The sequence below is a fragment of the Leptonotus elevatus genome, chromosome 15, assembly GCF_054856555.1.
Source record: "Leptonotus elevatus isolate MCC_2025b chromosome 15, RoL_Lele_1.0, whole genome shotgun sequence".
NCBI lineage: Eukaryota > Metazoa > Chordata > Actinopteri > Syngnathiformes > Syngnathidae > Leptonotus > Leptonotus elevatus.
In genome coordinates, this window is record NC_141253.1 from 14,412,387 (window position 1) to 14,435,000 (window position 22,614).

General features: G+C 38.3%; 1 protein-coding gene across 11 annotated transcripts in view; it reads left to right on the forward strand.

The window, feature by feature from the left end:
* The window catches only part of LOC147162094 (glutamate receptor ionotropic, NMDA 1), a 45,774-nt gene that overhangs the window by 1,669 nt on the left and 21,491 nt on the right, over window positions 1–22,614 (forward strand). For 5 of the 11 annotated variants that reach the window (XM_086097098.1, XM_086097097.1, XM_086097103.1 and 2 more), the window contains exons 2-10: window positions 5,978–6,112; window positions 7,452–7,628; window positions 14,601–14,663; window positions 15,424–15,521; window positions 16,440–16,561; window positions 17,485–17,659; window positions 19,300–19,444; window positions 22,054–22,140; window positions 22,457–22,601. In XM_086097098.1, the coding sequence (XP_085953224.1) occupies window positions 5,978–6,112; window positions 7,452–7,628; window positions 14,601–14,663; window positions 15,424–15,521; window positions 16,440–16,561; window positions 17,485–17,659; window positions 19,300–19,444; window positions 22,054–22,140; window positions 22,457–22,601 (1,147 nt within the window). The remainder of the gene's footprint in view (window positions 1–5,977; window positions 6,113–7,451; window positions 7,629–14,600; window positions 14,664–15,423; window positions 15,522–16,439; window positions 16,562–17,484; window positions 17,660–19,299; window positions 19,445–22,053; window positions 22,141–22,456; window positions 22,602–22,614) is intronic. The other 6 variants (XM_086097099.1, XM_086097106.1, XM_086097102.1 and 3 more) reach the window with 4 other exon arrangements.

Sequence of the window (22,614 nt, forward strand, 5' to 3'; positions counted from 1 at the left end):
CAATCTAAAGTTTTGAAGACTAACTCAATTTGAACTTTGAACCATAACCTCAATTTAGTTAGATTCGCTCCATGGGTTACTTTAACGCTTTACTGGACAAGCAATTGTATTGAGCTCTAAAGTTGGTGCTCACTGTGGAATCACAAAAATCTCAATTACAATCTGATGTTTCTCTTCTCTGAACCAATTAGTTATAATAAAAAAAAAAAAGCTGATTATAATGACTAATTTGTATAATCATATAAAATTCCTTTTACTGAATGGGATGATAGAAATGTTTAATTTTGGGGAAAGCTCCTAAAAGTGCTGGGTCAAAAATAACACAATTTTGTTCAAAGACTGGACAGACCCACTATTTGGCTCAATTTGACCCGACCTTCTGGGTTGTTATGTACAAAACAACCTGAAGATGGGTCAAATTGACACAAGGAGTGGGCAGGTCCAATTTTTGACCAAACTTGTGTTAACCCAACTCTGGGTTGTTAACCCAGAACGTTAGGTCAAATTGACCCAAGTAGCAGGTTGGTTAAATTCTTGACCAAAAGTCGGTTATTTTAAGGTTTAAGGGTGAATGTATTTTGCCTTATACAGGCTTAATGCAGGTTGTGCATTGAATGAGATACTTTATGAATGCCAACTGTACACCTACTTTTAAATCTTTCCTCATTGAACCGTTAAACTGTCCATTCAACTTGGACATTTTCCCAGATGTTCTTTAAAAAAAAAGTAAAAATAAAAGATTTTTAACATAAACACCATTTAGCCAATTTGGCATGCATTCAAAATGTAACCCAAAACACAAATCAGTTCATTTTCAGCTCCCCGTACAGACAATAGGCTTTGGTTCGGAGGCATATCTCGGATGAAGGGGCTACCGTACATTACAGAACACACAGCTGCAGATCTAGTCAAGTGCAATGAAATTCAGTGAGGAGTGAAAATGGGGGGAAATGCCTTTGACTATTATAGGCAGCCTGACAGGCATGCACTGTATGATAACTGATAGTGATAGTTGTAGTCACCCTCAGTTACAATGTGTTTGATATTCAATGTTGTAACATGCATGCTGCTTTGAAATGCGTATTAAATACATGTCTTTCTGCATTACAATTGTCTTTACAAATGTAGTACATATTGAACCCACCTTGGAGAATTGTACAACCATACTCCAACCACATGTTCATGTAAAACGCAACATGGTTTTTAAAAACCTTACATCATGGCATGTTGAGGCGTGAAGTCACTCTCTGTCCTCCCACACATATTATTAGACTTCATGTAATAATAATTATTAATAAAAAAAAAAACAACCACAGCATGTGTGCCATTCTGTCTCCAGTCCTCTGCATGGTGCAATGACTCTCATCTATATACTGTCACGTTCAGTCTTGTAGCACATGTTCACTCGTAACATGTAATCCAAGTCAAATTTTTGCTTTTGCAACAGCACTAATGAAGGTCCATGCACACACACTGGGCCTAATTCAGGCAGAGTCAATGAAAGTTTTAATCCTCTGAGTTTGGCTTGCGGGCGATTGCAGTCACTGAGAGGGAAAGTCTGTGGCAGATGGAGGACTAGATGCCTGCGAGCAATCCTTGGATGGCAACTCTCATTTTTGACCCAAACATACGGGCGGCTCGCGTCCAATAATCCACGGCTGCACGCACACGCCAACTCCGTTCCTTTTCCTCCACCACCACAGCGAATTTTCTGGAACCTATTCGATATGATGATGTTTTTCTGAGTGTGTAGCTGGGTGGTTTTTATGATTTGGTTTGGTTGATCCAAAATAAAGGCTTCTTTCTGGTCTTATGTCTCTGATAGTATAGACTTTCAATAAGATTTTCTATAGTGCAAGTGAAATAAATTCATCAAAATTAGCAATATTACAATTTAAGGCTAGATTATCAACCAGTGCAAGTAATCATTCAATTACCAATGTATGTGCTGAAGCATTTTTAAAGTCTGCTTGCTGGATTTACTTTTATGTGCTTTCAATGACTCAGGATTGAAGTGGATTTAAACTGAGAACTGTATTAAAACAACATGATGGACATGGTTTTGGCCTCATAAAAAATAAACAGTATTTTTATGAATAATAATGCATGGTTGTTATAAAGAAAATGCCAAAGCACCTTGAAAATATGTCAAAATATAAATAAGCTGCAAAACATTTTCATGATAGCATTGCTCATGCATGTGTTGAAAGTGATTCAGTGTTTTGTAAAATTGTATACCAAATTATGTGAGTGAGACATATATCAATGAATTTCATTAAATTCAAGGTGTTTTATTGTGATGGTTTACATTGGCAGCTTTGAGTATCATCAAATAATATGTATTTATACAAGTAATTATTCCAGTTTCCACAATATTTAAGATGGATATGTTGGACAGTAAAGACTAACACGGTAGCATTCATTTTGTAACTATTGGAAGCAAGGTCAAACTGCTGTGTGTGTAAGTCTGTGTGGAAATGGAGGCGATGATGCAATTCACTTGTGACAGAAATGTGCGTGCTGCTGACAAGATAAATGCATCTCTAAGTTTTCTGCAAAATGTCAGTTCGTCCCAGTTTATCACTAAATTAAAATTTAATCTCTGGACTGCACTTAGTGATGTACTGTAGTCAAGGATGTCAAGTCAAGTACTCAATTTGCACCCCAGTCCATGCATGCCTTATGCCTATAGTAGATTTCTTCCATCAGTCTATTATCTAGCCTGGTAAGACTTTACTTCTCGCTCGAATTTGGCATTGCAGTGAAATCAGATTAAGCGGGGGATAATCCACAATACACTTAGTTTATTGTGTCACTCATATGTCTGGCCAGTTACATATATAAACAAAGTAAATATACCATGAAAGATTAAATCTACCACAGTTCCTCGTAGCGCTCTATTTTCAGTGCTTAACACCGTTATGTTTTTGCCATTGCTGCCCTAAATTAATGGGCTCAAGAGGCACTGCTCTCAATGAGGTACTGCTAATGTTGTCCTCAGTGGTGTAGTGGTCCCTGGAGAAGTGGGTATACTCTAAATGTTACTTACTTTTTTTTGTGGGAAACACCCTGTTTTGGAAACAGTGACATGTGAGGAAAAAGCCATCATGGGTGGGTTGCATCATGGGTAAATGCAAGTGAATGACGTAGAGCAGCAGATTCAACACATCAATTTAGATACTTGTACAAAAAAATACCAAAATGTGAATGTGCAAATAATAATTCTGGAAACATAAATGTACAAGTAAATATACATTTTAACAAATTAACTTAAATGCTTGATCGTCCGGGTGTGGACCTTCGCAAAGCGAGACGTCTTTGTTGCTGGCCAGTGGCCGTACAAAAAGGTTCAAAGAGCGAATGCTTAACATGATATGGTTAATCTATGCTAAAGTAATTACTATCTCCTTATTTGGAAACCCGACCGAAAAGTATTGGCACAAACAGTCGAGTAGTACGCTACGTGTATTTCTCGTAAGTTTTTGAGTTTTTTTCTCGCAAATCTGCCACTATATAAAGTGTCAAATGTGCCACTTTATAAACTCAATATTTGTCCACTTTATAAAGTGTTTATGAGTTTATGAAGTGGCAAATTTGCAAGTTTGATTCTCGGAATATTGCCCCCGCCCTCTAAAAAATATATATTTATACGTGGCCCTAATACGCCGTCGTAGAATGGACTGTGACCAAAGTTAAAAAACAGTTCCCAAATTAAAACCAGACACAAGATGGCACAGCACTGGGTTTTCTTTTTGTTCACCCAAAATGCTTTGCACTGGTTGGTGGTAATAATTGCTGAAAAAATATTTTGCAGGGGGTAAATCACTGAAAAAAGGTTGAGAACCACTGCCCTACATGATCCTAATCTAGTAAATTTAGGGCTAAATTGCGAACGTTAGGATAACATTACATTTCATAACATTAGCCGAGACAAAACGCACAGATTAACTATAATGCATTGGCGACAAAAACCTCCTCTGTACAGTCACATTGCCAGTAGTTTAAAACAATGATTTATTTGGAAACAACTTTAAAACTTACCTAGTGTGAATGATGTTTTCATTGTATATACAGTATGTTCGCATAGCCTGCATGCCATCACTCACTGGAAAGACGTTTATTTATTTTTCTGTCTCGCTCACATTTACTATCATCTCGCAGGAGACGGAGCGACCTGTCAATCAACTAGAGTGGCATTGGCACCCACGCGTTAGCAATAAAGTCCTCGGCATGACCTGCCCTCCTCATTCTCTGATAGGCGCATCAGTTCTCATGCCTTTAATTAACCAATAAGACCACGAGTGCAGGCCAGTCAGTTAGAGGCAAAGGAGGGTGGGTCATGGCCACTGATCTGTAAATATTACTGGATAGCCGATAGCAGAGCAAATCCAGTTATATACAGATCAGTGGTCATTTCTGAATGGTGCGCAAAAACTGCGCATCCAGGAGGATTCAGAAGTGGGTTGACGCAAAATTGAGGATTTAGAAGCGGGTAGACGCAAAACTGACTGAAAAAGAAGTCCCTGGACTCCACCACTGGTTGTCCTCATAAAAGCAAAAAACATGTCCACCGTGAAACAACAGGCTCTGCCAAAGAAGTCTCATGTCACACGACCCTGTCATAATAGCTCTTGGGAATGTCTTGGCAGTTGAGTGACAGTGGCGAGAAGCGAGTGACAGTGGCAAGAGGCGAGTGTCCGGCGCCGCTAAATAGCCGGAACCAATGTGCTAAGTGCATGAAAAACCCCACAGAAAACCATTGTTGCGCCATGTTTTGGGGGTTTTAGGCCCATTCCTGTCAAAATGTGGGTAATTAATGAAACACTAGCAAGGATATCATCATATCATAGATGCATTAATCAATTAAATACTGCACATGTATTTTAACTCTTATCTAAAGATGCAAACAATAAAGAATACATTCGAGCTGTTTCATGTTCAAATCATCATGTCCTCAGCCCGTAGTTCTCGTACTTCTGGTTGCACACACAGGAAGTCCGCTATCCTGCTTTCTACGTTTGGTCACATGACATTCCACAAAAAGTGGATTGACCACACCTAAAAAGTAAAAGAGAAGATGAGCAAAGGTGCTACAGGACTTGGAGGAAGAGGATCAATCTCTACAGAATCAATAGAAAAGGACGAGAAAAAGCATGGATGGACACATGAAGAAACTGTGGGCAGGACGCAGAGGTCGGGTGGCAATCTGGAAATTTGGGATAAATCCTGAATGGGCGGTCTATTTCAGGCCAACTGGTCAAACGTTTTTGTTTAATAGACCCTAATTCCTATAATGGGTGTCTTCAAATGGCAACCCATACAATGTGTCACGTGGCTGTTTTTTTCTGCCACAATCAAAGGCTATTCATATGGAGGACCAAAAATGGCAAAATAAATAAATACATAAATAAATAAATAAATTAATAAATGTGACAATAAAAATTGATAAAAAATATAAATCTAAAATTAAATATAAATAATATAAATAAAATAAAAACACCAAAAATACATAAATAAATAAAAGTAATAAATACAAAGATAAAAACGAGATTCAAAAAGATAAAATACATGTGTAAATAAAAAATAAATAATGTTATTCAAATGAGGGGGCGGTCCTAAGTGTGTCTTGGGTTGGACTCTTCACTGCTGCAAACTGCCTTTTGAGGGTGGAGTGTTCTCTCACTCACACTATGCAGGTTGGCGAACATGGAACATGGAAAGCTACAGGAATGGGCGACCAACTTTACCACTGTCACCACAACTTGCGACTTGAAAGTCTAGTTGCTCGACAACTTCACACACTTAGGACCGCCCCCTCATTTGAATAACAATTCATGACTTATTTCATGCTGGTCCTTTCCCTGGATCAATGCTATAAAGTAATTCTAATAAATTGATCAAATGCAAGTTGATCCGTGTCACAATAGCACAGGTGATTTGTTTTTGGCTCTCAATGCAAAGTGTTGTGTCCTTGCAGGTCTACGCCATCTTGGTGAGTCACCCGCCCCAGTCCAATGACCACCTGACTCCTACACCTGTCTCCTACACTGCAGGCTTCTACCGCATCCCCGTAGTGGGGCTCACCACTCGCATGTCTATTTACTCAGACAAGGTACGCATGTGCTTTATGAAATTATTTGAATGAAATGCAGGCTGGGAGGGAGGAAGAAAGCGAATGGCCAGAGAGACATGGAGTCAGGAAGTCCCCAGGGAGGACTTCAAAAGCTTCCTAGATTAAATGGCCCATCACTGTCCATTAGAGGGCGGATGATTGAGTATGTTCACAGCATGAAATTGAAAGAACTGCATCAATAATATCTTTGACCTGAATTATGTTTTTATGAAGCACCAACCACTAACAATTAACTTTTAAAGAGAACACATAAATAAAATTCCAAGGGCCAGTTTAGAATTTATGACTGCATAAACGATAAAGATTATGCCAAGGTTATCAAACCTATATTTGTCCTCTGACTCTTGATTTCTCCTCAAGTTTTTTTTGTTGCCCAAAACAACTTTTTTTTCTTATTTTTATGTTCTGTTTTGTTTTAATTAATCAAAGTGACCATATTCAGGCTGAAAATTCATGTTCTTAGGTACTGATTCATGCAAATGTTTACCAGTTTGATAAACACTTTGGGGCTAACAAATTTTGGTCAAATTACCTTCCACTATGCATTCTAATATATATGACAACATTGATTGTGTTCATTATTTCAATGGTTTTCCAAAGTAGGAAACAAATAAATATCAATATGCACACATAGCTTAACATCTGTAATACATAATAATTGACTGTTTACAAGCATATTACATTCGCCTTCATCTGACCATTAGCGTGGATTTTAAACATAGACAGGGCCAAAACATGCTTTGTAAAAATTTAACTGCACTAAAAAGCTAGCCACCAGAGGGTACTAGAACTGCACAAATAGAATAGCTTTTAATATCGTGACATGACGACCATGATATTGTGGCAGTTTTAATATCGCGATATCATGATATTGTCGTTATCGTTACATCCCTAGTTTTTAAAGCAGGCCATCGGTGTACAAATGTGGTCCGTACCTGTCACCCACGAGCACCATGTTGGTCATGCAAGAGGAATAATTCAGCCTTTTTGTTGGAACAATGTTCCCTTTGTAGAGTATAAAAACAATTGCCTTAAGACAATGAGGTTTGAACTATGACAGACAGCCCAGAGGACAAAAGTGCCTTCATGTATTAGCCCATATTAAAGACGGTACGAAAAAACATTACTTGGACCTTTCTAAAGGCCAGAATGTGTCATTGCGCGTAGTTAAATTCCACTTCCAAAATATAATCATCATGACATTCATGCCGTTCATCAGCTAACCCATTTAACAAAGTAAAATCTGTAATTTTATTGTTTACTTAAATGTTTTTCTACAAAAGTAAGCTCTGTATATGAAAAATCTCCTTGATCCCAGAGTATCCACCTGTCCTTCCTGCGGACCGTCCCTCCCTACTCCCACCAAGCGCACGTCTGGTTCGACCTGATGCGAGAGTTCAACTGGAACCATATCATCCTGATTGTGAGCGATGACCACGAGGGCCGAGCTGCTCAGAAGAGGCTGGAGACGCTCCTGGAAGAGAGAGAAACCAAGGTGAGATGCTCTGTCTCCTGGGCCACCTGCCCTTTATTTCTCACCTCCCAGAGTTTGTACGTAGCTGTTTCCCTCTCTGTTACGTGGCCACATCTCTTTCTCACCATTGTGTAAGCATTTGCTAACATTCAAGGAACATCAACAGCGTCTAATGTGGTCTACTTTTGACAAAAGTTTGTGCGTTTATTTGCTCATCTTCACGTTGCTTTTTGCCATAGTCCAAAATTATCCCATGTCTATCAACATTGGGAGCCAAATAGTGGACTTTGATGTGAGGCTTTGCAAACCATCATAGACAGAAGTCATGGTGTCTATTGGAAGGGGTCATGGTCAGAATATTTTTCCTCTTAGATGTTTGAATTTATTGTAGCGCACTGGATGATTTTGGCCATTTTACATAGTGCTGATGCACGCATCTTTGTGTGCCTCTGAGCTGCGCATATGGGTCATTGAAATGCTGATCTTACGTGAGGCACATCTCACATGACCTGCAATGATGCAAAAGGGTGATAAAGGAAGTGTAGAAAAGCGTCTTCCTCATCCTTTTAATAAGCTGAAATTACCCAAGGGTATCTTTTTTTTTTTCTTTCCACTCTCTTTGTGCCTCTCTGGGCCTCTTCGCTGTAATTGTGTATCAGAGTGAAATGAGTCCCGATTCAGAGGTTTAATTAAATCAGAAGGCGAAGACATGGCCAATATGACGCTCTCACTTGAGGCAATTCACAGGATGGCTGTGAAAGCTGTTGAAATAAGTGACCTGGATTAGCCGTGATTAACACGAGGCTTTTGTAACATTTTGGATTTCATCACACTGGATTGGGCTACTTTGCATTTTCAACGCTGCTACTGACATTTAACATCAGCAAGCACTAACTCACAACATGCAAGAGGGAAACGTGTGTATGAGAAGCATTTTGATGAGAGCCCTGGAAGTATTTTTATGCTTATATTCTGGATCTGAAAATGAAGCTGTAAAAAAAACAACTGTTTTTTGGGGGGAGCGATGAAAATGAAATACGTTTTGGACTTTGCAACCGCTATTAGATTTGTGATTGGATCATCAAGGATCCGGAATTGTAACTTCCACTTCCACATGCATCGGCTTTGGTATTGGTTGCTGTCACGAGTACCCGATACTCATTAGTTGTATTCGCTTTTTCCTGTATCTTATCTTACTTGACTTTAAATCAATCAATTATAGATTACAATAAGTCACTACAGTAAGAAAAAAAAAGATTATGATTACGGACATGCATTGATATTGTAAATCAGTAATAACTTTTTCACTTGAATGTTTTATGTGAAGTGAAATTATATTGAGTTAGACTACCACCTCATCTTGTCATGCTCTAATTAAAAGAGGAATATTGTGCTTAATCACTTAGTTGAGCTTCACTGATGCAGTAAATTGACACTATTTTTAGCAATGTGGCGAGCCATGAGCGAGGTCATTTAGTCACTGGGGGATCACTCACACCACCAGCAAAGAGTTTCCGGACACATTGGACTTAGTCAGAAAGCAAAAGTGAGTAACACAACATGAAATATGAATGTGGATACAAAAATAGAACACTTGGGGAAAAACACTCTTAAGAAAAAAAGACAAACACAATTTTCCTCTCATGTGGAATACTGTGTTTGTGGAGAGACGTGCTTCGAGATAAACGATTCAACACTCAACTATGATTTAAATGTCATTTCTAAATAATTTAAGCTGCTTTAATATTGCAGCATCCCCTGAGAATGAAAACATTGAATATTTTAGCTTTAACATTTCATTTAATAGTAAGCAATGCAAAATTATTGGTTGCCAATTGAGTTTCAGACATTGCTCTTTTTTTTTTGCACTCCTGAAGCTTAGCATTTTAATGAGAAATTATAAACCACTGACCATTTGTTTCAGTTTCTTGATGCACTATTAGCTGTAAAATTAAAAGGATGTATAATATTTAGCATTTTCTTTTCTCTCCAGCACCATGATGTGATAATAATAATATTCATCAATCCATCCATTTTCTTAACCACATAGTCCTCATAAGGGTCGCGGGGGGGGGGGGGGGGGGGGGGGGGGCTGGATCATATCACAGCTGGCTTCGGGCAGTAGACGGGGTACACCCTGAACTAGTTGCACTAGTTGAGACAAACAACCATCCACACTCACAATCACACCCAGGGACAATTTAGAGTGTTCAATTAACCTGACATGTCTGTCTTTGTAATAATAATAATAATAATAATAATAATAATAATAATAATAAAAAATAATAATAAAAAATAAATAAAATAAAAATAAATAATAATAATAAAAATAAAGTTTAGTATTGTAGGAGCACAATAGCATGGTTGGCCACTAGCTTACAGCAGCGTGCTGGAAAATTCCATTAGAGGTCTGACAGGCAGACGAGTCTCCCAGTGGTGTAGACACCAAAGCCAGCTGGGTGGTAAACTTCTCAAGATGATGCCTCAATCCATCCATTTTCTTACGCTTTTCCGGGGTTGAGACATTGGGGAGTCAGAGACTAGAGAAAGAAAAAAATATACACCTCTGCACCTTACGTATATCACTGTTTAAGCACCACTTGCAAAAGAAGCATGTTTGAGACGACTATGAAATGGTGTGTCTGAAGTGAGAGAAGATATTCAGAATGCAGCTGGGATTGAGATGAGATGATGCCAGGCAGCTGTGCAGAAAACTAAGTGAAGCAGCAAGATGCAAGTCTTAGGGCCCTATTTTCGTGGCCAGCACAAGTCTAGCGCAAAACACAGTTTAACTGTGCACAAGGGTGGAGCTTTATATATTTTGGTATTTTGCTAGACTAGCACATATGCAGTAGAAGAGGGCGTTTGTCCTTTATGCCCCGTTGTGGGAGGGAACACAGCCAATTCCTGGCCAATCGAGGCAGCTCCCAGCTCATTCCCTTTAAATTCAGCGCATAGAGAGACACGCGCGCCGCAAGGATTGCTGGTGTCCATGCATGAGATCAGTGAGTGTAAAGTGCATTTACAGTAAAATGAGCTGCAAGATCTCCACTTGAGGATGAGGTAAAGTTGGACGCTGTGGATGGGCACATGGAGACCGCCTTCTACCCCTGATTGTGTGTCAATGTGTGACGGTGCTATATGATATCATAGCTGGACATTTGTCAATATAATGAATATTAACATTCAGGAAAAAGCACATGTAAAAATATAGTGCTTTGACTCAAACACACGCTACACACATTATGTGCTGCAAATGCTATTTGAAACATAATTGATGCCCAACTGCTAAAATCTATGTGACCATCCCTCCGATGTAAGGTTTATGTCACAACTAGCCTAAATTGACAGCATTTAAACAAAATACGAGGGGCAGTCAAAAGGCATGAGCCCTGTTCAATTTAATATATATTTTTTCAGGGAATTTCAACAATAGCTAAAATATTCATTTAAATATAAACTGTTTTTAAAAAATGCTTGAATGTATCTACTTGCTGCCAGCCATTTTTCATCATTGGATGTCCATCAGAAGCAAAGAGCTGAATTCCTTGTTTTGAAAGGCCCACCAATAAACATTTTCAAAAGATTGAAAATGTATCCCAAAATTTAAATTAAAACCTATTTTCCAAATCAAATCAGTTTTTGTTACACCCCTAATAACTATCCATATAACTTATACATCACTTATCCAAAGGCCATGGATATGCTGGGTCCTATGCCAGTTGATTTTGGACTGTGCAACCTGAACTGGTTGCCTACCAGCCACGTGACACCCATAGACAAACAAGAATTCACTGTCACATTCAAAATTGCGACCATTTTAAAGTCTTCATTTAATTGAAAAAGCCTATTTTTTTAATGTAGGAGGAAATTGGAGTGCCCACCAAAGCCCATGTAACTATATTAGGTAATTATTGTAAGCAGTTCTTAAAGCAGGATTATGATGCTACAGCTTTGTTATGGAACATTCATCAATAAATATGTCACTTCAAATATGGTGCATTTTCTTTTCTTTTGTTTTTTAAATCCAATTAGAGGCTAAAAGGAAATCTGTGAGTCAACCTGCAGTACGCCTGCATATATGTTTGTTCATTTAAGGTATTTTAAGAGATGGTCTTAAAATGCCATTCAGCAGCTGCAGTACGGATGACCAGCAGCAAAGTAGAAAATCCCAATTGCGAAATTTACATATTTAATGTACTTAGAAGAATATCCTTTTGGGCCAAACAGGGCTGTTGGATATGCTCTTTGATAAGCAAAATGGTTGTGTGTAGCAATTGTGGCTCGACGAATCCTATAGGCGTGTCTGCAGCTACTGAGCCAACACTATGAACCTGTTCCCGATTCTTTTTTTTCCCAATTAACCTAAGTAGTGCTTAAAAGGCCTCCCAGACCCTTCTGCCCCGAGTGGTTTCAGGCCAAGGATGTTCTGTGCTCGCACTTCACACTTTGGGCAAACTGCACAGAGGCAGTAACGCATATCAGAATGTGACACTAATTAGGTGGCTGCACACTAGGAAAGCATTTTGCTTGCGTTGCTAGATGCTGCAACGCAGGCAACAGAAAGCTCACAATATGAGCGGAAATCATATTGCCTGTTTGAAGTTATTGTTGAAGGAGGTCCATAAACCTCAAAGTCACTTGAACAGCGCACCTTGGTCTCATTCAGTGTTTATTTGCAGATGGATTGTTGAGTGCGTCTGATTATGGGTTGTTGCGTTGTTAAATTCCAATTGATGCTGACAGAATATACTGATAATAGACATTGTTTGGTTGTAGTCTGCAGTGGTATAAAAATGAACTACTGTACATTGCAACACGAAACAGTGGAAACAAAGTATACACACACATGCTCAAATGCTAGGTTTTTGTGATTTTTTTCCCTCGATTATTAAATATGGCTGTTTTTAAGCGTTTTCTAAATAGTCATTTTCATTTAGTTTTAGAACCCAGTCCTATTACTTACAATTTGTATTATTACTATTTATTGTTTCTATTAATTGTACATGTTTATATTTGGGGTTGCCTACAGTTTAATGTGATTAAGATTAAGTTAATGTTGATTAATCGATGATGTCATTCGTATTTTTTCCTGCATGGTGCAGCGGTCTCTACCCTTTTGTTGCACAACGGACTGGTTTCACATAAAGAGACATTTCAATGGTCCACATAGAAACAAACTATTACAAATACAGCTTCACATTACTCTGAATTGAATAATTAATTATTGGGAGTCCTTTGCATGTTTATCTATTCATCGAGCTGGCCAGGCTCCTTTTGTGTTCCACTGCATAGCCTGTTTTTTAAAACGGAACTTTGTAGCAGGCTCCAAAATATTCGGCAGATCTCTGTTTCACTGTTTCTTTGTCACTTGTGTGTTTCTTTTGTTTGAGGATCGACTTTTTTACATTGCAAGTAACCATACTACCTGTCACCTTTTTGGTGAAATATTTCCATTACTGCAATGTTCCGTACTCTGACAAGTGTCATGACACAGTGTTGTGATGTCGGTTTGTATTGTATGGATAAAGGTTTCAATATCACACACTTGTCGCTGACTAACAGTTCGGCGTCAAAGATGGAGCTTCACTTCGTGCAGCTACGCTTGTTCGTTTGTGGTGCTGGTATTAATATTTCAAGACTAGCAGCAAGCATAATAGCCAAAGCTAGTGTGTTAACCGCTACTCTAATCCACACATAACTTATTTTCATACTCTCAGACCCAGGGCCGGCCCTATGTGATTTGGTGTACCTAGGCGAAAGTGTAGATTGTAGATCCCCCCCACCCCAAGACAACTACAAGTAATACAAATAAATGTTTAGTGCAATTTGTGTAGTTAAACAATGAAACATTGCTCCAATACGAACCTCGTCCACCTCTCAGCCAGGTGCTAAAGAATAGTTCACTAAATTAGTTGTAAACTTCAGTTTTCTCTGATTTCCTGTGGCACGCACACATCTTCTCTGCACTTGGAAGACGGCGCTACTATTTTGAATTTTTTTGCACTCACTCACATACAAATATGGTCCCCCAGGAGGGGAAGCGAACCCATGCCAACCTGCATCGTAGGTACCACTCCGCCACCTGGAGCCCAAGACAGCGCTACAAATGGCATGGCAGTACGTCGGTTACTTCCTACCGGACCTTTTCCTAATAAAACAACACAATTCTGCAATACAATTCTGCTTTTTTTTTGCCCTGCAATATGGCGCCCCCTCCACCGGATGGCGCCCTAAGCGACCGCCTAGTTCGCCTATACACTTGGCCGGCCCTGCTCAGACCTGCACAGATAAATATTGTTGTTTGAGATTGATGTTGATCGGACATGTCGCTGCCGTGCAGAGTGCTATAGTAGTCAAAAGTTGTTTGTGAATTATTAAAAACACGTGATTAGCAATTTACCGGCATCAGTTAAATAAATAACACTTGAAAATATGGTAATACAGTGGACTCTTGTATACTTGCATTCGGCACTCAGAGACTGACCTATTTTCCTTTTCTTTTATTTTTTTTCAAATTAATTGATTCTTTTTTTGTTTTTTGTTTTTGGGGCTTAGCCAACACCCATTATATATGGAGTTTTGCTATTCATGGGGGATTTACTGTAAATTTCTAGAGTCTTCATGTCCATAAAGGCAACCGCATTTGTGTTTTAGCTGATATGAGTTTCTAGTATGTGGTTGTGTAATATCTGTTGCAGTTTATTAATGTATGTGTGTAATAATATTAATCAACCAATAAAATAAAATCAGTTAGTATGAAATAATTAACCAAGGCTATAATACTTGCTGTCTTTGTATATTATATTGTAAGTCTGATTTGTACAACCAGTGTTGCGCAACAGTCTTGATGTCTTTGCAAGCCTCACAATGAAAGATCCCAATTTGAAGCGCAAGTGGAGATTTGTTGGAATGCTTTGCTGCCCTCCATTTTCAACTGTTTATAATATTTTTCTGTGTCTGCATATTTTCTCTGTGCACATTACTCATCAGAATAAAAAAAGGAACTATGAAAACCTCGACCAACTGTCCTATGACAACAAGCGAGGACCTAAGGTATATTTGCATGGTCAATGCACGCCGCCCACCAACTTTCCAATCGTAGCAAATAGAAAACCAGCCCGAACCGGTCACCAACCGACCCAGAAATGCCCCCCACCCCCTTGGTAGCACGTGTTTTCTTTAATTTTTAATTTGAGAAATTCCCATGTCGTTTAAATGAAGAATGGTTTTGCTATGGAAAATGTTTTCAGCAAGGAAAAAAAAAATCAGCGAGCAGCGTCCTGGCTTCTATCATTTTCATTTTCAATTTCCAAAAGAAGGAATGCATGTCCTCTGAACTCTCACTCTCACACGAAAAGAGTTTGCAAGTCTTTTTTCTTTGTGGAGAACCGGTCGTGTGGGAGCAACCCGCCTCCCGGATGCTACTTCCTCCTTACTTTTCAGCAGCTATTTTTTGTTGTTGTTGAGGCAAAACGTCCCTCTCACCTCCTTCACCTGTTTTTAGTTACTGGTTGCATTGACCTTTTTCTTCCCCCCACCTAACACATGCACGTCCTTTTTTTTTGGAGCCTTGATAATCCTCAGTTTGCATGTAAAACCAAATGCAAAAGTTTTTTTCCCTTCAAGCTTTTAATTATTTTTTTATTCAGCCCGGTAACCCACTGGATCGCTTTCCTATTTTTTATTTTTTTGAACTTTTCCTCCCGTTTACGAAACATAATCGCCCAAACTCGAACCAAGCAGGTAAAGAGGCATCATGGTATCTAAGGAATGGGAAGTAGCTGGCTTGACCTTTCTTATGACCCCATCACAGGCAGAGAAAGTCCTCCAGTTTAGCCAGGACACTAACTTAACAGCCCTGCTGCTGGAGGCCAAAGAACTGGAGGCCCGAGTCATCATCCTTTCCGCCAGGTGAGAGTTTTTTGTTAATCGACTTCTTTTTATTCTGCCGATTTTCGGCGTTCAACTACTTCTACATTCCTCAACCGATTCAAACCATTCCAGCTTCAGCACATTACAAAAATCCATGCTTCTCAGGCTATTATTTTTATTTTTCAAAACATTCACAGTTTTCCCACAATTAAAAAATGTTCACCCCAAAAATCCCCATTCATTTTCAATGAGACAATTCATTCAACATGTTCAGCTCATTCAATTCACTTTGGAATCAATTTTCAACATTCCCCAATACACATATTCACCACCATTTGACATAACTCCATATCATTCAATAACATCCCCCCTCATTTAATATGATTTCACATGTTCATTATTTCTTTCAACATTTCAGCATTCACATGCAATTTCTCCAGAAATTGCTTCATCGAGTTTGTAAGTTTGATCAATTTCAGTGGAGAACTTTTTTTTTGTCCCACAATAAACAATCCAAGAAATATAATTCTAAAAATATCAAATAAATAGAACATTTATTAAATAGTTTAATGAGGTTTGATCCTGTACATCTAAATAAAAGTTGATACTCTGGTCAACTCTGAACCAGCAAGAACACCTTTCATGAATATGTTGCTAATCTGTATTACTACTAGCAGTAGTACTGCTACTAACTGCCACTTACTAAATCAATAAAATTGTTTATTTTCAAGACAATTATCATGTGCATGAATTAAATTGATCTTGTTTACTTAATACTTTTTCAGGCACTGCAGTTATAATTTCTCTTAATTCAAACTTCACCTGGTCTCAAAAACGTCTTTATTGGTTTCAGTGACTTTCTTTCTCGATGAATTTCTCTTACCGAAGCATTCATTATCATTATTGTTTTTTTCTCCCGTCTTTTTTGCTTTTAATGTCCTCACCATGTCGTGTCAGCGAGGAAGACGCCGCCGCAGTGTACAAGGCTGCCCGCTTCCTCAACATGACAGGCTCAGGCTACGTGTGGCTGGTGGGCGAGCGGGAGATGTCGGGTAAAGCGCTGAGTGAGGCACCAGACGGTACGTTCATCTTTCAGCACAGACCTGTGGTAAATACACGGGCGTAACTCAAAGGAGAATCGCAACAAACACAGGATTAGTGAAATTACCAATTGATGTATTACTGTACATGATTTCACCATGGAACCAATGTGTGTCATGTGATGGATAAGCGTTTAAATGTTTAAGCACCAATTGTGTTTAAAGGTTTAAATGTTTTGTGTTCAGTACTCCTTGTTTTCTTCAGTTGAATTGTGTGTTTCCTGGCTTTTCATTGTGCTATTCTGCCATGTTAATGTCCCGATTTCTAATTAACTATTAAGGAAGAGTTTTGCAACTGGTAGAATGGTAAGCTACAACAGCCTTTCTTGTTCTCATTTCTTCAGTTTCTCTCACTACATTGTATCACTTCGTGGTCACCTACTTTGTGTTTCTTCCCTCCCAGTCACCTTCTACAACAAAACCCCTTCTCAGAAAGCATTTTTCCACTTATTTTTGTGCTGTCATCGTCTCCACTTCCACTGCGGCTTCTTGTCGAAGTCAATTGGACCTGGTTGCAATCAGAAAACTTAGCTGAAGTTGGATTATTGACTGCTTTGATGGTGTTTTTGTTTTAACACAAAAAAATCGTTTGCCTGATTCCCCAAGTTCTGGATAACAGGAAAAGAGTAAATGAAATCCAACTTCAAGGGACTCTTTACACATGCTGTAAAAGGTCATCAGTAGCAACCAAACAAGAAATACCGTTATTTATGTTGCCCTGCCTGATGAGTTATTTTTCCAGGCAGGGCAATCAGATGACTACTGATGTGCCACCTTTATTCAGGATGTCTAAACTGGAGACCCTATAAGTTTTTGCCCACTTTGAGCATTGCAAAAGGATCCTAGGAGGCAGCTCCTTTTTCAGATCAGTGATTATGCGTTTGTCATTGGATCGGTCATAGGTTTGATCGGCCTGCAGCTCATCAATGGGAAGAACGAGTCAGCTCATATCAATGATGCAGTGGCGGTGGTGGCCCAGTCCATCCAGGAGCTCTTTGAGAAGGAAAATATCACTGAGCCACCAAGAGGATGTGTGGGCAACACCAACATCTGGAAAACAGGACCTCTCTTCAAAAGGTATTCATAAATTTATGTTGTTGGGTTTTTTTTGTCTTCAGATTTGATTGAGAAAAGAGGTGTTACTCCATTTTCAAAATGCTTGTCACATCTAAAAAGCAACTATACGTGAGTAGAGTGGATAAGAATTACAAACAAAACCACAAAACTGAAAACAAACGTACATATTTTTGTAACTTCCTGTGTCAGTCAGTCTTGGTGACTTTAAATAGATCCATGACCTTTAAGAGGGTAAGACGATAATCAAACCAAAATGTAATTCAAATAATAATAATTATTTTTGGTAATAAAGAGAAGAGGAGACCACTTGGAGTCCCTGTCATTTTAGAAACAAAGACCAAGTCGGACATTTTGCTGATTAATTCAGAACTGACTTTCAGAAGTCGTATCAACTATAATTCACTAAAACGGCCTGCCTTTCACTATCTGAAAAATATATTGAGAGTGAAGGGTTGCGTGCCCCAATGCTTAATGCTTTACACTACACTTGATTATTGTAATGGTCTTCTGACTGGACTCCCTCAAAAGAACATCAAAGAGCTGCAGCTCGTTCCAAAACAGTTCAGCACATATTACTTTAAAAGCTGTAGACTGGTACCCAGTCAGCTGTAGAATAGACTTTAAAATTTTGCTACTGGTCTACAAATCACTGATTGGTTTAGATCCTGAATACATTACATAAATTAATATAAACCCAATAGGATTCTGAGGTCTTCAGACTCAGGTCAATTAGTGAAGTCCAGACTCCAAAGCAAACATGGGGAAGCAGCATTTAGCTGTTATGCTGCACTTAATGGAATATACTTCCAACAGATGTGAAGTCAGCCCAAAGTGTAAATGCTTTTAAATCGAGGTTAAAAACTCACTTTTTTCCTCGTGCCTACAACAAAGGTCTTTCGGAGCATTTTAAAATCATGATTTCCAAAACTCGTTCTCTCAGTAATTGTAGTTTCTAATTCTTTACTTTGCCTTTAAATGTATTTAGCTGTTTTGTTTGTGACCTATTTTTAATGCATACAAACTTTCAATTATGGGAAGCACATTTAAATTACCTTGTGTATAAAATGCGGTATAATATAAATAAAGCTTCATGCTAAAATGGTATAAAACGTCTTAAGTTTGTTCATTTGGCTGCGCCAAATTTGCTTCAGTGTTGGTTTCATACAAAAATAAAATATGTTAATTATTATAGTCCTAATATAATGCACATTTAACTTATACCTTTTGTTTCTATAGTAAAATCAATGGCAGAATTATTTATACATTCTAAACTATGAGGCATTGTCAAATACAAGATAACATTAGACTGTTGTGTAAAATGTGTTTTTTAAATGAGAAATGCTATAGTGGTTACAATCACAAATACGAAACAGATTACATCACATATTCTATCTGTGGTACAGAAAATGGCCGGCCGACATTCAAGTGACCCATTTAGACTCTTTTTTCAGCAACATAACAGGAAAACAACTCCATGCAGATGTTTATTAAAACAGCTGACATCGGCTCAACACACGAAGATGAAGCGTTCAATTCCTCAGAGAATACATATATACAAAGCACATTATTTCATGCTCAAACACACATCCGCTCTCTCATTATGCACATGGGCTTTAATTATTCGTGTTTGCCTGCCACAGGGTACTCATGTCATCCAAATACCCGGAGGGGCTCACAGGACGCGTGGAGTTCAATGACGACGGAGACAGGAAGTACGCCCACTACAGCATTCTCAACTACCAGAAGAGTCGACTCGTTCAAGTGGGCGCTTATAATGGGACGCAGGTAAACTGACAGCTGCCACAGATTTGCATGGGGGTTCACTTAAGGTATGGTTCAGATTTATAGCTCTTTTCTGCTGTGTTGTGTATATATGACACTTTTCTGTTTAGCTGTGCTCAACAGAAAAGAAACAGAAGGCAAGTGACACTTGTGCCTACGCTAGAGTGGTCACGACTACGTGCACAGACATTTTGGGGGGCAAGTGCTCTGGATGAAAAAATGGCACTTTTGTGCATATGGAATACCTTATTGACAATTCCGAGATGATGTCACAAGTCAAGATGGTGGTCAATTTGGTTAACAAAAACTATCCGCTTATTGAAAAGCATTGGATTTTGGATCGTTGTAATTTGATTTGTGAAGATTATTTAGATTTCAAAATGTGATGAGATGTTCGAAATTGCCAATAGAAGTTTTTAAATAAACATTACACACACATACAATAATAATAATTAATAATACCCCACAGCTTTTTTTTTGTTTTAATAACAGCCTATATTAGGGCAAAATAGGGCAATACATGAAGCATTGAAATAACTTACAGTTATGGTTTGTACAAAATAATAGCTAATAATTTAGCTAATAATAGCTTCATGCCTGCTGATTTAGTACAAAACACTTAAAAATAAAATGTGAATAGCTTTTAAGATTTTTCAATAAAATGAACCATAAGGAGCAAATCAATATTAAAATAGTTTTAAAAGGTGCTAATCACTAGTTAACATGACTCTCTCTGGCCTTGACTCTGACTTTTCATCTTCATGTGTCTTTGGTTTCATCCAAGAGAGCAGAGAGTTGCTTCCCTTGGCCGCTTGCTGTATAGCTCCTTTTCTTTTTCCCTTTTCAGCTTCTCATTTCTAAGCATTATGCTACAATTAGTAAATAAATAGACCGTTTGTAACCAGACAGATCAAGGGCATGAGAATGAATAAGAATGACTGTGACCAAACATCCAGGCATTTATGATATTTACACAATGCAACTCAATGCAAATGCTTCGACCACCGACAACATATTGGATTGATTTTGCCTGTGACTGCTAGCATAATACAAACCAGACATAAACGTCAGTTCATCTAATTTTGAAGTCAAAATAATCCCCACAAATCAAATTACAATGATCCAAAGTGCAATGCTTTTCAATGTACGGACCACTGAGAGTTTCCTTTCACCCTCATTAGTTGCACCCTGTGGTGGTCATCACGTTATCTATTATTGATTTAGCAGCGCATAGCGTTAAACTAGCTAATTAGGTGGCCATTCGGCTAATTTATGCTCAGTTGTTTGTGCTGTATGAGACATGCTACCGCGACCGTGGCTATCACAGTCAATCTCAGTCTCTTGTTACTAACTTAACTATGATATTCATTTTTCATTTTGTATAAACTTTATTTGTACGCACACCACCATTGTTGTTTACGTCGCAATGCACTCCCCCACGCCAAGCTCTCTTCCCGGTCGCATGTTGTTTCTTTAGGAATGCTACGAGGCTTACCTTGCTTTCTTTATACCCGTTTCGCATTGCTCGACAGAGAGCCAGTCGTCATTCTACGTCTACGCAGAATGTGTTGCGACGTAAAAAACAATGGTGGCTGCGTACAAATAAAATGAGACAGGAAATGATTTTTGAAAAATGAATCTCATAGATATGTTAGTAACAACCAAATAAATGTTATGTAGCAAACTTGTCATTACAGTCGCGGTTCCTTTTAAAACTTTACCAAAAGCAAAAAAAAAAGTACATTAGTAATTTATCAAATAGATTCAGGATTAGGTGGTTTAATGGTAAACAGTAGGAGTGTGAAATAGTACCTGGTGATTTGATCCGTATCACGATTCATAGGTCACGATTCGATTCGATACAGATTAATCCCGATACGAATCTATGAGTGTATTATTGCGATTTTTTTCTCAAATTTAGAAAATACTAATCAGTGAACTTGTACATGTACACTGTAAGATTTGTATGAACATTTATTTATTCATCTGAAACTTCAGGCTGTGAGCCACTGTATTTAACAAACAATCTGTTGCAATCTGTTTCTTGTTTAAGCAGCATTGAAATAAAATATTAAGGCTTAATGTTCCATTAATATAAATTCTTCCATGCTTAATGTGTGAACCCTAAGTAAGACGTTTTGTTGAATATTTCCATAAAAAATTGATGTTTAAACATCGATTCGGCTGCATATCGATTCGATTCAAGAATTGCGCGCTGTAATATTGCGATATATTGCAGAATAATTTTTTATTTTACACCCCTAGTAAACAAATATGCAAACGCAAATTTGGGGTCCAGACTATAATACATACCCATTTTGTCAATCTAGTTTTGTTATTGTTGTTGTTGTTGTTTTGTTTATTATGTAAAATAGAAGTTCATAAAAAAATACTGGCAATATTATACTGTAAGAAAAAAGTTCATGACACCTTAAGGTAGGATGCGGAAGTCAAAGGGCAATCATAAATAACCAAACAGCTGTGGTTATATAGAAATGATTCATTAACGATGCTTACTCTCAATGTAAAGTTCTTATCATCTGCACACCTTATGTCAGCACACTCTCATTATACTGTAAATGCGTGTGTGCTCGTGTGTGGTCTCCCTGTAGGTGGTAATGAACAATCAGCGCAAGATTATCTGGCCCGGTGGGGAGACGGAAAAACCACAAGGCTTCCAGATGTCTACTCGATTAAAGGTAAGGTGGCTTCACATCAACACAGTGATGTGATGTGATGTTTCTGTCCACACAGATCAACTATGAAGCACAACTTATGTTCCCTGTGAGTGTGCAGAGGGAAATGAAGCCGCCGCATATCCAAGAGCTGCAGCAATATATTAAACATTTCTTTTCAGAAAGGATCTGCAAAAAGCTTCTCATTACTCTTTGTCTGTGCATATATTCTTGCATAATGTTTCTTGGACATTCTTTTTTCCATTGCTGTTTGCAGGTCCCATTGGTTGAAAACAGCTGAAACAATGTGATCAACAGCTTTCTGTCCTATTTGTTGTAGATAGTGACAATACACCAGGAGCCATTTGTTTATGTGAAACCCACTATGCCAGATGGAACATGCAAGGAGGAAATGACATTAAATGGAGTCTTAATTAAAAAGGTTATCTGCACGGGGCCCAATGAGACCATCCCAGGTAACACATCAGGGACGTTTAT